At 39.7% G+C, this 14,525-nt stretch overlaps 1 protein-coding gene across 3 annotated transcripts in view; it reads left to right on the top strand.

The window, feature by feature from the left end:
- The window catches only part of DYNC2H1 (dynein cytoplasmic 2 heavy chain 1), a 359,230-nt gene that overhangs the window by 305,509 nt on the left and 39,196 nt on the right, over window positions 1–14,525 (top strand). For all 3 annotated transcript variants that reach the window (XM_039546469.1, XM_039546537.1, XM_039546612.1), the window contains exons 84-85: window positions 4,513–4,722; window positions 12,107–12,196. In XM_039546469.1, coding sequence (XP_039402403.1) covers window positions 4,513–4,722; window positions 12,107–12,196 — 300 coding nt within the window. The remainder of the gene's footprint in view (window positions 1–4,512; window positions 4,723–12,106; window positions 12,197–14,525) is intronic.

Genomic DNA, 14,525 nt, shown 5'->3' on the forward strand with positions numbered 1-14,525 from the left:
ATTACAACACAGAATACAAAGTCTGCAGTGCTCATTTTATTTTATTATAAATATTTGCACTGTAAAAATAAGAGATAGTATTTTTCAATTCACTTAATGACTGCATTCAAAAATAAAACAGTGTAAAACTTTAGAGCCTATAAGTCCACTCAGTCCTATTTCTTGTTCAGTCAATCACTCAGACAAACAAGTTTGTTTACATTTGCAGGCGGTAATGCTGCCCGCTTCTTGTTTACAGTGTCACCTGAAAGTGAGAACAGGCGTTAGCATGCCACTGTTGTAGCTGGCATTGCAAGATATTTACATGCCAGATATGCTAAACATTCATAACAATGTGATTAAAACTGCAGTTAATCACAATTAAAAAAATTAATAATGTTTTTTTTTAGTTAATTGTGTGAGTTAACTGCAATTAATCGACAGCCCTACTTTAAATACATTAGGTGTAAGAGAAAGATGGGTGAAATAGGTCCTCTACTTAGCAGGGAAAGAGCTAGTAAAGAAGACTAAGTGGAAACCTGGTAACCGTCTTCAAATATATTAAGGGCTGTTATAAAAACTTCCACTGGAGGCAGGACAAGTAGTAATGGGCTTAATCTGCAGCAAGGGAGATTTAGGTTAGATATTAGGAAAAACTTTCTAACTATAATGGTAGTTCATCTGTGGAATTGGCTTCCAAGGAAGGCTGTGGAATCCCCATCATTAGAAATTTTTGAAAACAGGTTGGACAAACGCCTGCCAGGGATGGTCTAGGTTTACTTGGTCCTGCAACAGTTCAGGAGGCTGGACTTTGATGACTTTTCAAGGTACTTCCAACCCTTTATTTCTGTGTGTTCTATGACTTACAGTATGTCAATGTTAAGTTATGAAAACAAGAAAAAAATATAACTTGGATCTTGAAGCCAGTACAGAGGCAGTGAAGTTATTTGGGTAAGGAAGCAATTTTGTTATCCTACTTCATACACATCTGGAAAAGAATGGCTGAAGGGAGGTGATAAAGGAGTTGGAATAGTTTAGGTAAAAGGGTATGGATTCTAGGTGGATGTTAGGAGTGCTAGTAATAATGTAAGACTCTGGCCTGTATTTTTTCTTGATATAGAATTTTGGGTTTTCCCATTTATTTTTGATATTTTTATATTGATATACTTTTATATTTTATACTAAGATGTATGAACAAAGGACAAGGACATTCTGTGTGGTGGTTTTGCCTGGCCAGATGGGTTTCTTAGTATAATGGGAACAAATAAGAACAGTTAAAGTGTTACTAGACATGGTGGAAGTGTAATATATGAGCATACACTGAAAGGCTGCTTGGCTCCTCTGCCAAGCCAAGGTCAAGCAACCAGTTAGGAGGGGCAAGGATGTGGGGGAGGGGTGGCATAAAAAACACTACAAGCCAAGAAAACCTTAACCTTGGCCAGTACACAGCCTCACTCCTTACCCTTCCCATGAGATACAAAAGAGGTGGGATGAAGACCCCAGACTCACAGCCCCCCAAAACGGAACCATTTATGACCATAAATTGAAAGAGGTAGGACCAGGGGTGTTTATATTTATGCCTGTTCATGGGGTGGGGGGCGGGTGAGCAGTACACTGGGAAACAAGGTTCTGCGGCATTAGAGCTGTGGATATGCTTGCTTGAAACTAATCCCAATAAACATTGCAGTGCCTGCATTGAGCTTCTGATCTTCTGCTTTCTGTCTGTGTGACAAGAACCAAGGGAGAGGGTGAAGGGAAAGCCCTCTAACTGGAGATTTCAGCAAAGGTGAAATAGAGGCAATGTTGCAGGTATCAAAGATGGACAGAAAGGTTGATGAAAGATTTCAAAATTATGCTCAGTTGGATATGAGACACATAAAAATGGTATTTGAGATAAAAGGTACAAATATACCCTAATTTTGGATTAGAAAGAGCACATGTAACTTCAGCAGTTCTTTACAAGCTGCTCCACTTTTCTAAAGTGAAAATTCGACATATGCTGCTCGAATTTTCACATAAAACACAACACTACGAATATTTCAGCATAATGTAGTAGGTAGATTGTATGCATCATAGCTCAGGATAAACTATAAAACTGAAACTGTTTAAGATAAAAATAAAATATTATTATTCATTAGAGTTGTAATTATAGCAAGATTAATATATCTTCTGAAATCAAGCAGTAATTATACTGGAAAGGAAAACCACTTTTTCAAATGGTATATAACTGATCTTGAGAACTCAATAAACCTAATTGTATTTCCTTATTTTAGTGCCCAAGCACAATGAAAATCAGAATACGTCCTCTAGACATTTAACACACTATACCAGATAGTTAAATGTCTGATCTTATTCCATGCCTACATATTGAATGATAAATTCTGATTGATATACAGTAATGGTTTAAGTAGAGTCTTTTATTCTTGCTGGTTCCATTTTCTATTTCATTATCTATTAGTAGTATGATTGCACTGAATCATTTTTAAACAGTCAAGATCCTTAGAAAATTATGTCAGAATTGTCTGTTAATTGTCTGTTAATGACTTTACTTAAAGTGATTTGCAGAGTTATGAAAAGTTAAGAACATTCATTATTGAAGAGGAAGGGGTAATTAGTTGCTTTAAAACTAGAGCATTAAAACCTTGTTTTAGTGAAATCTGTATTACAGATTTACACAGTGTAATTCTCTTACTGTAGCCTATTTGAATTTCAATTTTCTCACTTTCCTCACAGAAGCGGAATTTTTTGACTCTGATAATTCAAGACCAAATATGATCTTTAGAGATAGACCTACAAATCCCAATTGCAAATACTAGACAATTCTGAGGATACTCAAATTCTGAAAACAGACCTGAACTTTGCAAGTGGCTTCTATAGTTAAAATAATCCAAACCCAAAAACTCACATCCAAGCATCCCCCAATTTATGTTATATTTAATACCATGATCATCTTGAACACATCTTCAAGGCTGAGAATCAGTACCTATCAGCCCAGCCTGTACCCTTTCTTTCCCCAACATACAGTTAAATACTGTTAAGTATATTTACAGCACTGTACTAAGAAATAGACTGGCAATATTTAATAGCAATACCTTTATTTTATTTACCTGTTATCCTTCTAAATACACTTTCATATATGTTCCCCCTTTCTTATTTTATCCCTCATAGTTTTAATTCCTTTGTTGCTTGATTAACACTCTCCCCAAGAAGCTTTTCTTACAATGGAGGGACAATTGATACTAGTACCACTTCTTAGCTATGTGAAAGGGGTTTCTGCTTCACAAGGCATGGCTGAAAGTTCCACTTTCATAAGATGTATGAGTTCTGGGCCTAATCCTCAGTTTGTGTAAATCAGCCTAGTTTAATTAACTTCACTTTAGCTAATAGACTCAAGGAGCTCAATCTGTTTAGTTTAACAAAGAGAGAGTAACAAAGAGAAGGGGTGCCTTGATTACAGTCAATTACTATCTACATGGGGAAAAGTATTTAATAATAGGATCTTCAGTTTAGCAGAGAAAGGTATAACACAGGGGTCGGCAACCTATGGCACACGTGCCAAAGACGGCACACGAGCCGATTTTTAATGGCACGCTGCTGCCTGCGGGAGTCCCGGCAGGCAGCAGCATGCCATTAAAAATCCGGCCCGCTCTTCTCCGCCCTCCGCTCTCCCCCCCACCCGCCAACGGGGGCAGGGGCAAGGGGCAAAAATTTGGTCCTGCCGGCTCCCCTGCCTCTTCCCGTAGTGTGCTGGGTTCCTGCCCCTCCTCCGCCTCTCCATCCCTCCCTCCCTGCCGGCCGATCAGCTGATGGCCTTTGCGAGGGAGGGGGTTGGGAAGGAGCAGAGTCAGCGTGCTCGCTGCTCCTGACGGAGGCAGAGAAGAAGCGGGGGGAGGGCCTTGGGGAAGGGGGCAGTGGAATAGGGGCATATCCCCTCCAGCCCCCTGCCTTGACCCGACCCCCCCCACACACACACCCCAGCCCTTAATTTTTAAACACAGAGTCCATATTCCATTCCTAATTCGTGCTTCCACTTTAACATTGTCATAAAGAATCTCCATAGTAAAACCTTTAATTGTATTATAAAAAAATAAAGATACAGTGACAGAGAAAAAGACTGAAGAGAAAAATATTAATAGGACTGTATATACACAATAGAATATATGTCCTGTACATCCTGTCTCACATTAAAAAGACACAAAAGTCCAGTGGATAGGATCTTGGACTTGGAGTCAGGAGACTTACTTTGTATGCCTGGTTTGGCCAGTGGCCTGCTGTAAGTTTAGGCAAGTTATTTTATGCTTCTGTTTCTCTTTCCACTCTTTGTCTTCCTTGTCTGTTTAGATTATAAGCTCTTCAGTGCAAGGACTGTTCTTACTATTGTGTTTGTGCAACACCTAGCACAATGCTACTATGGACTTCTATACTACAAATAGTAAATGATCATGAATGAGAGTATAAAGAAAACAATATGTAGTATAATAATATAGTTGTCACTTTGAATTATTAATTAAGCATTCTACATTCTTCTTTTAGAACTCCAACCTGATTCATCAGAAGGTGTCTCCTCCTACTGAGCAACAAGGATCCCCAATCTTATCATTCATTATTCTTGAACAATTCAATGCCATTCTCCTAGTGCAAAGTGTCCATCAGTCACTTGCAGCTCTCAGTAAAGTAATCAGAGGCACCTCACTATTGAGTTCTGAAGTACAAAGTCTAGCGAGTGCTTTATTAAACCAGAAGGTAAGCTAATATTTGAAAAAAGAAATTATACATTTAACTAACCATTATAAATCCTTACTCTGTAACTATGACATTGAACAAAAGTCAGCTAAATTCAGACACGTGTATACATTTCACCTTTTGTTTGGTTTGTTTGTTTAAAATTGTCACAAGAGTAGATTAGATGCTTCAGGGGATTCCTAATCAAATAGGGAACCCATACGCCATCATGTGCCAGCAATGCCCCTCTGCTATGTACATCGGCCAAACTGGACAATCGCTACGTAAAAGGATAAATGGACACAAGTCACATATTAGGAATGGCAATATACAAAAACCTGTAGGAGAACACTTCAACCTCCCTGGACACACAATAGCAGATTTAAAGGTAGCCATCCTGCAGCAAAAAAAACTTCAGGACCAAACTCCAAAGAGAAACTGCTGAACTTCAGTTCATTTGCAAATTTGACACCATCAGCTCAGGATTAAACAAAGACTGTGAATGGCTAGCCAACTACAAAAACAGTTTCTCCTCCCTTGGTGTTCATACCTCAACTGCTAGAAGAGGACCTCATCCTCCCTGACTGAACTAATCTCGTTATATCTAGACTGATTCTTGCCTGCATATTTATACCTGCTTCTGGAAATTTCCACCACATGTATTTGACGAAGTGGGTATTCACCCACGAAAGCTTATGCTCCAATATGTCTGTTAGTCTATAAGGTGCCACAGGACTCTTTGTCGCTTTTCACCTTATGGTCACTTATAGTTCAAAACTGATTCAGGGTTTTAGCACCAAATGTTGTTACCATCTAAAGGCTGTTAGTGGCCTTTGTGCTAAATTGTCGATCTGTTGCTTAATGGTTAGCTATCTGCCTTTCAAACAACTGCTGTGTAAATTGGTTTTATAAGTAGTAGGATAAGGAGGGAGTCCAAGTATTAAAAAGAGCTACTTTCTTATACCTAGAAGTTTAAAGACATTGGCAGTGCAGCCATCATGCCCAGAAAAACTGCTGCTCGCCCTGTTGTACATTTTATGTGGATAAACAAATTCTACCTTTAATGCTATCATTCTGGCACCTTTGATGAGTACTAAGGCCTGAGAGGTGCTGAGTATGCACAATGCTTTATTGACATTAGGATAAATAGTAAAACAAAACCCCCAAACCACTCAACTATCCTGAAATATACAACTATTACTATTTTAAGGAAAACTTAACTGTGGCTTTTCAGAATGAAAACTAAAAAAAAAATTGGCTTTAAGAATAAGTGGGGGCTTCTGAGCATATTATGCACATTAGCTGAAATTTCTCTATGAAGGATATACAGAGCTGGTAGAATTAATGATCCTGGAATAGCATTTCCAACTCAAATCCCATAATATCTTGCAAGCTAAATCATTCATGTTATCCCTTAAAATCTCTCCTTCCCCCCCACTCCGCCGGTCAACGAGTCTCAGTGGGTCACAGATGAGGATGCCAGATGCAGGTCAAACTGCTGAGAAATAGGGCAGACTCACCAAGCCAGTAACAAAAGTAAACTTCTGTTTCATCGCACTGGTTAACAAGAAGTCAAAAATGCAGTCTCCTTAGGCATTCCAGTATGTATTTCACCATATAGACACTAGACTTTATGATGAGTGGTTATTGAAAATGAGTTGAATTAAACAAAAGGTTCTTCTGATCTCAAGAGATCAGCCGTATAACCAGGTCAATATATAACTTAGATCTTATTTAATAATCACACTGCTGCCAATCTTTTAGTAACTAAAATCTAAAGGTTTATTTATAAGAGAAAATAAGACAGTTAAAATGGTTAATAGATCATATACAGACAATAATTGCAAAGTTCTTATCTCAGGTTTGTAGCAGTGATGTTATAGACTATTGGCTTCTAAAGTCTCTGGTAACTTCCAAAAGCTTGGAAGGTCCTCAGTTCATAGATTTGAATGCTCCTTTTAGTTCTAAGTCCATAGTCTAGAGAATGTGAGCAAGAAAGAGGCAACATGGAGATGATTCAAGGGTCTTTATATCCTCTGCCATATGGATGGAATTTTACTATCCCAAACGAAGCTCACCGTCAATTTGTGGAAAGTTACGGGCACAAGATGGAGTGCACAGTCACATGAGGAAGTCACATGCCCTTACATGGCTTGCTGACTCCCAGAGGCAGCCATTGGCCACTTGCAGGCCAAGATGTCTGCAGGAAGAGCCATCTTGGGCAGAATGAGTTTCTTCTGTGGACCACTGAGAATCAATTGCCTTTCATGGACCATCAATACAAAGCTGTCTGGCTTCACTGTAGATTTTACATGGTGAGTGTTACCCTAGAAACAAACACCTTTGGGATACAGACTATAGCCAATATTCATAACTTCAGCTACAGTTATGATACATTGATTTAAAAGGATAATTTTATTTAGAAAATCATATCTCTTCTGTTGACACCTTATATGATATACTTTGTACAAATTTTGTTGCAGTTGTCTAACAGTGACAATATTAATGATATAAATGATCATATTTCAGTCAAACAGCATTGCACCCTTTTAGTGAAACTTGCATTTACAACTGAAACATATTGGAAATAATTTTGATAATAGGATATCCTAGAAAATACGTTTTAGTATAAAATGCTGCCTCTTTTCTCTATTTTTTTGCTGTTTCACAGTGGTAAACACAACAGTTCTCTCTATATATTGGCACCAATTGCCAGATTAGTGCAACTCAAACCAAATAAGACTTGCATTGCTGTCCATAAGCAGTAAGATGAATGTATTAACACATCATATATTTTTTAAAAAATTTTTAGTCGAGCAATTTCTAATGCTCAGTACAAACTTCAGCCAACTTTGTCAGGCATTTTGCATTACAATGTACAATCCATTAATATTCAATATATTTAGAATTACTGCTTGGTGAAATAAATTCCGTACATTGGGGGAGTCCACACCCTACTCCAACAAAAGGCAATGCATACGTTGTATAAGTTGAACATTACCCCCTTTCTGAGATTTGGTTTTATGATCAGAAGTATTAAACAGAACATAAGCTCTATTCCAGGCTTAAATGCCTTAGGACCCATCTGTTCCAGACCTAAACCCCCAAGACTACTTTGGCTCATAGCCTGCTGTATCTGTCTCCTCAAATGCACATATTAGAAATTCCCTACCTCAGTGCCAACTGAACATGGATTATCAGACCAGGGGATATAATTTAGTCTTTGTCTTTTCCACAAGACATTTTGGGAACTTTATGGTGATAACAGTTACTTTCTGTCTTCTTTTGGAGGTTCTGTGCTCCCAACAGTCTTCATCAACACAAATAGTCCAGGATGGATTTAGGATAGGTTGGATGGCTTATTTAGATCAACTGACAGTTCACTTTCCTCAATGTTTTGAAGCTGTTTGGTTTGTTTGTGAATTAAGGGAAGTCATTATAAGGTAAACTTTAAACCAATTTTAATTTAAACCAGTTCCCACACAGGGTTTGCACTGATTTAACTACATTGATTTAGAAACTAGTATAGTTAAATAGGTTCAATTTCTGGACATAGACATCCCAAATTACTTTCTTTTCCTCAGTTTTTTCTGTGATAGATAGTATCTTGTTTTGTAAAGAGAACTGTAAAGTATAGGGGCTTAGTACATGTGCCAAAACAGATAGAGAAGAATTTTCACTCCATAAGGTTTTTAAAATGATTCTTGAAACCTGTGTATATTAATATGCTCTACTGTAACAGCTGCATAAGGCCTGTTATCTGTTGGATAAATAATGAGCATTCACAAATAGTCAACATACCATACTAACACAGGAAAGTTACATTGGTCCCACATTCAGAATTGTAGGTGTCTGACATTTAGATCTTGCCACTTTTATTTGCAAGCAGCTTGGTTTTAAAAGCATAAAATCAGGACAGTGATAAAGAACATAGTGCAGAAAAAATTGTAAGGAAAACTAAAAACAGTTGGTTGCCCTAACTTAAGTACTGACCTGACTAGCTGTTGATGTTTCTGCACTGGCTTAGCTAACTACCTGAGACCCTTTCCTCACCTTTATGTTCAGTTATGTAATTAAAGGGTATATATCTTGTAAAACTCATGAAGATTGGGTATGGGGATGTGATAGGATATGCGCCCCACACTGGCCTTGCAAGAGCTGACTTGGGCCAGGTGGGCCCAGTCAGCTAATTAAGCTGAAAATGGCAGAGCTTTAAGTTGGAGACAGCTAATTAGAGGGAGGCTCACCTGTGAGGGACAGACAGGGCTTCTGCAAAAGACAGGAAATTGGAAACAGAAGGGGCTTCAGGGAAGCAGTCTGCAGTCACTCCCTGGGAAAAGGAAGCTGTGTTTGGGTGGCTGCAGAGATGCCTAAAGTTACTCCCTTGTAGGAGGGAGTGAGGAGATTCACCAGAGGAGTAGGGAAGTCCAGGAGGTATGGAAGCAGCTCAAGGAAAGGCAGCAAGTTGCAAGGAATGGACCATAGCTGTTGTGTAGAGGGTCTCTGGGCTAGAACCCGGAGTAGAGGGTAGGTCCAGGTTCCCCTGCTATCCACTGTGGGAGTGGTACTGTAAGGCAGTGAAGCAGAAGACTGCCTGAGAGACTGCTGGAGAGCAGGAACCTTGATACACTCCCCCAGGATGGAAAACTACAATAGTTACCTGGCCAGAGGGCTTAGTCACAAAGAGGAAAGCTGCAGCTCCTGAGAGAAAGAGAGAGAGAGGGACTGCAGGGGACAAACTGATGGGACATAATCCTGGGATGGAATGATAGCCCGACCGAACTAATCCCCAGAATCACCAGAAGGTGGCCCATCCAATGGTAAGTAGAGCAACCCATTGTGGGGGAAAAAGCAGGTTGTACATAGTTATGATGAGATGAAATCAAAGAATGTGAAACCAGAAAGAATTACAAAGATTCATCATACCACAAAAAACTATGAGACAAATAAAGAAGTCAAGAAAAAATTGAGCTTCATTGAAACTAAGGATGGCAGACTGTGCTATGAAACATAAGAACATAAGAAAGGCCGTACCGGGTCAGACCAAAGGTCCATCTAGCCTAGTATCTGTCTACCGACAGTGGCCAATGCCAGGTGCCCCTGAGGGAGTGAACCTAACAGGCAATGATCAAGTGATCTCTCTCCTGCCATCCATCTCCATCCTCTGATGAACAGAGGCTAGGGACACCATTCTTACCCATCCTGGCTAATAGCCATTTATGGACTTAGCCACCATGAATTTATCCAGTCCCCTTTTAAACATTGTTATAGTCCTAGCCTTCACAACCTCCTCAGGTAAGGAGTTCCACAAGTTGACTGTGCGCTGAGTGAAAAAGAACTTCACTGTTCTGGAACTTTTTGCTGATTTTGAAAAATTAGAAGATACAGACTTGAAAAGAGGAGAAGAAAATGCAACACCTATTACAATATGCTGTCAATTCTGTTCTTAATTAGGTCATATTCCAGGTTTACCAATGAATTTCTTCTGTGGTGGGGACCAAGTCTCATGTATGCATTTTTCCCTATTCTGCTCATCCCACAGGTGATCCTCAAATTGAAGCAGGACCATGCCAGAAGAGTGGGTGAACTTCAGGTTCTCATGGCAGGAATGCCATAAGCCAGGAGTGGCCAAACCGTGGCTTGCAAGCCACATTTGGCTCTTTTACAGTTAAAGTGCAGCTTGCGGAGTTCCCAGTGACCCCCCCCCATTCTCCACCTACCAGACTGGAGGAGGGGATCTCGGGGCTTCTGCCCTGCAGTGGGATGGTGGGGCTAAACCAAAGTGGTATCAGTTATTCATTTGACCCAGAAAATATACTTACCATGTTTTATTCCCAAAATCACACTCACATAAGGATGAACCATGTCTACATACTTTGGATGGAATGTGAGCATTAACCTTTTATCTGGACAGGACTAAGCCTTTCAGGCTTTCTCCCTGGCTGTTTATTTTTTTATGCTGATAGAATGAGAGGTCAAGCAGTTCCTGCACAGATAATTTCTGGATGGATTAATTCCTGTATTACCATGGCAAACACCCCTCTGCCACTGACACTATTGGTTCGTTCAGTGAGTACTCATGCTCCGTTGATGGCTTTTCTAAAAGATGTTTGAATACTGGATGTTTGTAGGGCTGCCACTTGGTCCTCTGTGCCTTCACTCATCATTATACCACCACGACTGCTTCAAAGATTCAAATTTTAGGAAGACCATGTTAAAGTAGACGCTGAGCCCCATCACCTAACAGTACTGCTTCTGAGTCACCTGAGTGAAACAAACTTGTGCAACCACTTGAAGAAGAAATAAGACATATAAGTAACCCTTTCAACTATTGTTCTTAGAGATGCTGTATTATACAGGTATTTCATGACCCATCCTCCATCCCCTCTGGATCCCATTCTGCTATGTTTCGATGTGAAAGATCTGAGGCCAGGTTAGGGCATTGCCACCTTTATATAATCTTGGCAGGAACCACGGCAATGTGCAGGGCACATATGCTTCCCCGACTGGTTCTGCTGCAGAAAACTTTCTGACTCAGGCACGCTAGACACATACACCCCTGAGTGGAATATATGCATGCAATCACATCTCGAAGAACAACAGTTACAATATGGGCAAGTAACCATTTTTTATAACTCTGTTTCAGAAGTCATGCTTTTTAAACATAAGGAAAAGGGTCCACAGAGCTAATGTTTTTTCTTTATTTGCTTTGTCTTGTTTTTTGTTTGTTGGTCTATTTAAATGTTACCAAAGTCTCTAGACCCAAAGTTTTTCTATTATTTGTATTAAGATGAAGTTTATTCAGTGAAAGTTAGCACTGTTTAGTTCACTTTGAATGTCATCTTCTCTTATAAGCTTTAATGGCCAGAATTTCAATTGTCATCAGCATGCAGTAGCTACTGCTGTTCTTAATGAGAGCTGTTGAATGCTGAGCTCTTTTGAAAATCTGGCCCTTAATCTTCAAGGGCATGATCCTTCGAGGTGCTCAGCACCTCCTGTGTGATGCCAAGTGCCCTCAACTCCCATTTAATTAAGGGAGAGTATCTTGCAGAATCAGGACCCACAGCACTTCACAGGCATTAGTTAATACTAAGCTCACTCCTGTCAAGTAGGTACTGTTAATGTTTTTTGTCCTTACTGTAAAAAGCTAATGCTAGTATTAGGTCACATTTATCTGTTAAACGGAGGCTCTGTATGGCCTCTGTCACCATTGTGTCTGTGCACTACATTTGCATTAGAGCTGGAAATTCATAGTTGTATGCTCAGATTGTGAAACTCACTCTCTTTTTAAACTACATTCAGTCTCCGGCTAATTAAATGTAATACAAATAGTTGCATTAAAACAGTAGTAATACCTGTAGTTTTGAATTGTACTGTATAGCCAATTAATCTATTTTTGTTTCAGTGTCCCCTCACATGGCAGAGTAAGTGGGAAGGTCCAGAAGATCCTTTACAATATCTCAGAGGGCTTGTAGCTCGAGCACTTGCTATCCAGGTAAAGTAGAAAATGTGGTTAACTTCAGAACATTACTATTTTTACACCACAATATACTGTGTACTTCTCTATAGTAAGGCTTCCCAAGCTGCTGTCTGAGAGAGATTTAGAACTTGTGTGTAAATAATTAAATGTTAAAAACCATAAACATGGAGGTACAACATAAGGACCTCAAATTTTTGTCCCACTAAACCCTGAAACGTTATTGTCAGAGTGCAGTAACATTGCTGTTCACTTTTACAGCAGTTTTAACTTGCCCTAAATTTCAATCAAAGTTTAGCTCAGGATCTGTGGAGAAGGAAGGAAGATCTTTGTTTTTCTTATTGTCTTTGTAGAACTCCTATTGTTTTTCTAAATGACATGCTCTCTGAAATAAAACTGAACCATTATATGTAGAAAGGATGGCCCCTTATGAGACTTCATTATAGTTGCCAGTGAAACGAGGGTATGGTTTGATATGCAGTTTTACCAAATTCTTGAAAAATAGTCAACTTCTATGTTTGGAGGTGGTGTTCCTATGTTAGAATACAAATTAAAATTCCTTCAAAAGCTGAGAACTAGGTGAATGAGCTGGGGAAAAGGAGTCTGGGACAGGAGGATAAAAAAGTAAAATTAGACAATCATATCAAAGCATGAAATAGATTTCACAACCCAAGAATCTTTTAAAAATTTTTTTTAAATGCAGTGAGTTTCTGAAGACACGCTGTTTTGTTCAGTGGAATAGAGTGGATGATTACATCTGTTTATCCTAGGGTATGCGCCGAAATGTATTTACTTGCAAATTTGTCTTTAATTTCTGTGCTACTTGCTCTGAAAGAAACAGCAAGGAAAAAATATAATTGGACAATAAATGCTGTTCTTCAGTCTGTTGAATTAATGTTTGTTATGAGATGACTTTACAGAATTTGTTTTCTAAAGGACTGTACCATATGGTCTAGCATGTATTTGAAATGGCACATGGCTGTAGAGAAGTGCCTTCAGACTGAAATGCTAACATGAATTACTCCACTTTCATGTCTCATGCGAAAAGCAGATATGGCTGTTGTCTGTTCAGGTAGCAGATGACTGAGATATCATTTATTTAGAAGGAGCAGTGTAAAAATTAGATTCAAATCTGTAAGTCTAAGAAAACAGAAATATATGTGTGTGTACACAGGTATGTATATTTATGTGTATATATGGAGAAAAGCATCTTCCCACTGTCAGTAATTATTGCCTGTCTTGTTTTGCGGTTTAGAGATATTGTATAAATCTCCAGCAGAATATTTATTATTACTCATACTCCATAGGTTTTTTTTGATAAATTATTCTTGTTGTCTAGATGGTTGGTATGTTTAGGCATTGTTGCTTTTGTTCAAATACTTCATAAAGGTAGGTAGGGCATTAACAATATTGTTTACATTTAGTGCCCCATGCTTTTTTCAAGTATGAAGTAACGTGAAAAAAAAACTAAAAACAATAAATAAAACAAAAGAAAAAGAAAGGCAATGAATAAAATTTAATGAAATGCACTCATCCCGCAGCAGCAGCTCCTGTCCTGCAGGGCTGGCCCTGGCTTCTTGCTCCAGGCATTGTGACCTGGCACATGGGGTCACAGCACTGCTCAGGTTTGGCCTTGCCACTCCTCCTAGGGTTACCATATGTCTGTATTTTCCCAGACATGTCTGGCTTTTTAGTTCTCAAATCACCATCCGGGAGGAATTTTTAAATATCTAAAAATGTCCGTGAAAATGCGGACGTATGGTAACCCTAAGTCCAAAGTCCCGGGGCTGGCGGCAATTTCTGGGGCAGCTCCCGGCACCCACCCAGCGGCAGGCGCCGGCAGTGGGCAGAGAGCCCTCCGCCCCCCCTCCCCCGACCCAACCCAACCCTAGGAGCCAGAAGGACCTGCCACATGCTTCCCGGGAGCCGCCCCAGGTAAGCACCACTGGGACTCCCCACCTCAACACCTGGCAGGTCCTTCTGGCTCTTAGGGTCGGGTCAGGGGGTGAGGAGGGGGCGGGACCTGGGGCCGAGCAGGGTAGGAGCAGAGCTGGAGTGTGGGTGGAGCCAACACTCCCCAGGGAGTGTCCTCTTTTTGAATGTTCAGATATGGTAACCCTAACTCCTCTGTGATAACAGAGGGGTGGCCAGGCCAAATTTTAGTGAGTGGCTTTGCAACATGGTACACAGGATTGCAGAGCTGCTCAGATTTGGCCTAGTAGGGGACAGGACCTAACCCCCTCCCACAGGGGATAAAACAAAATGAAATGAAATTCCAAAAAAATAAAATGAAAAATTATAAAGATTTTTACTGAGCTCTGTTTATGGTATCTCTGTGTATGATAGC

Source organism: Mauremys reevesii, linkage group 1 (genome assembly GCF_016161935.1).
Source record: "Mauremys reevesii isolate NIE-2019 linkage group 1, ASM1616193v1, whole genome shotgun sequence".
Lineage (NCBI taxonomy): Eukaryota > Metazoa > Chordata > Testudines > Geoemydidae > Mauremys > Mauremys reevesii.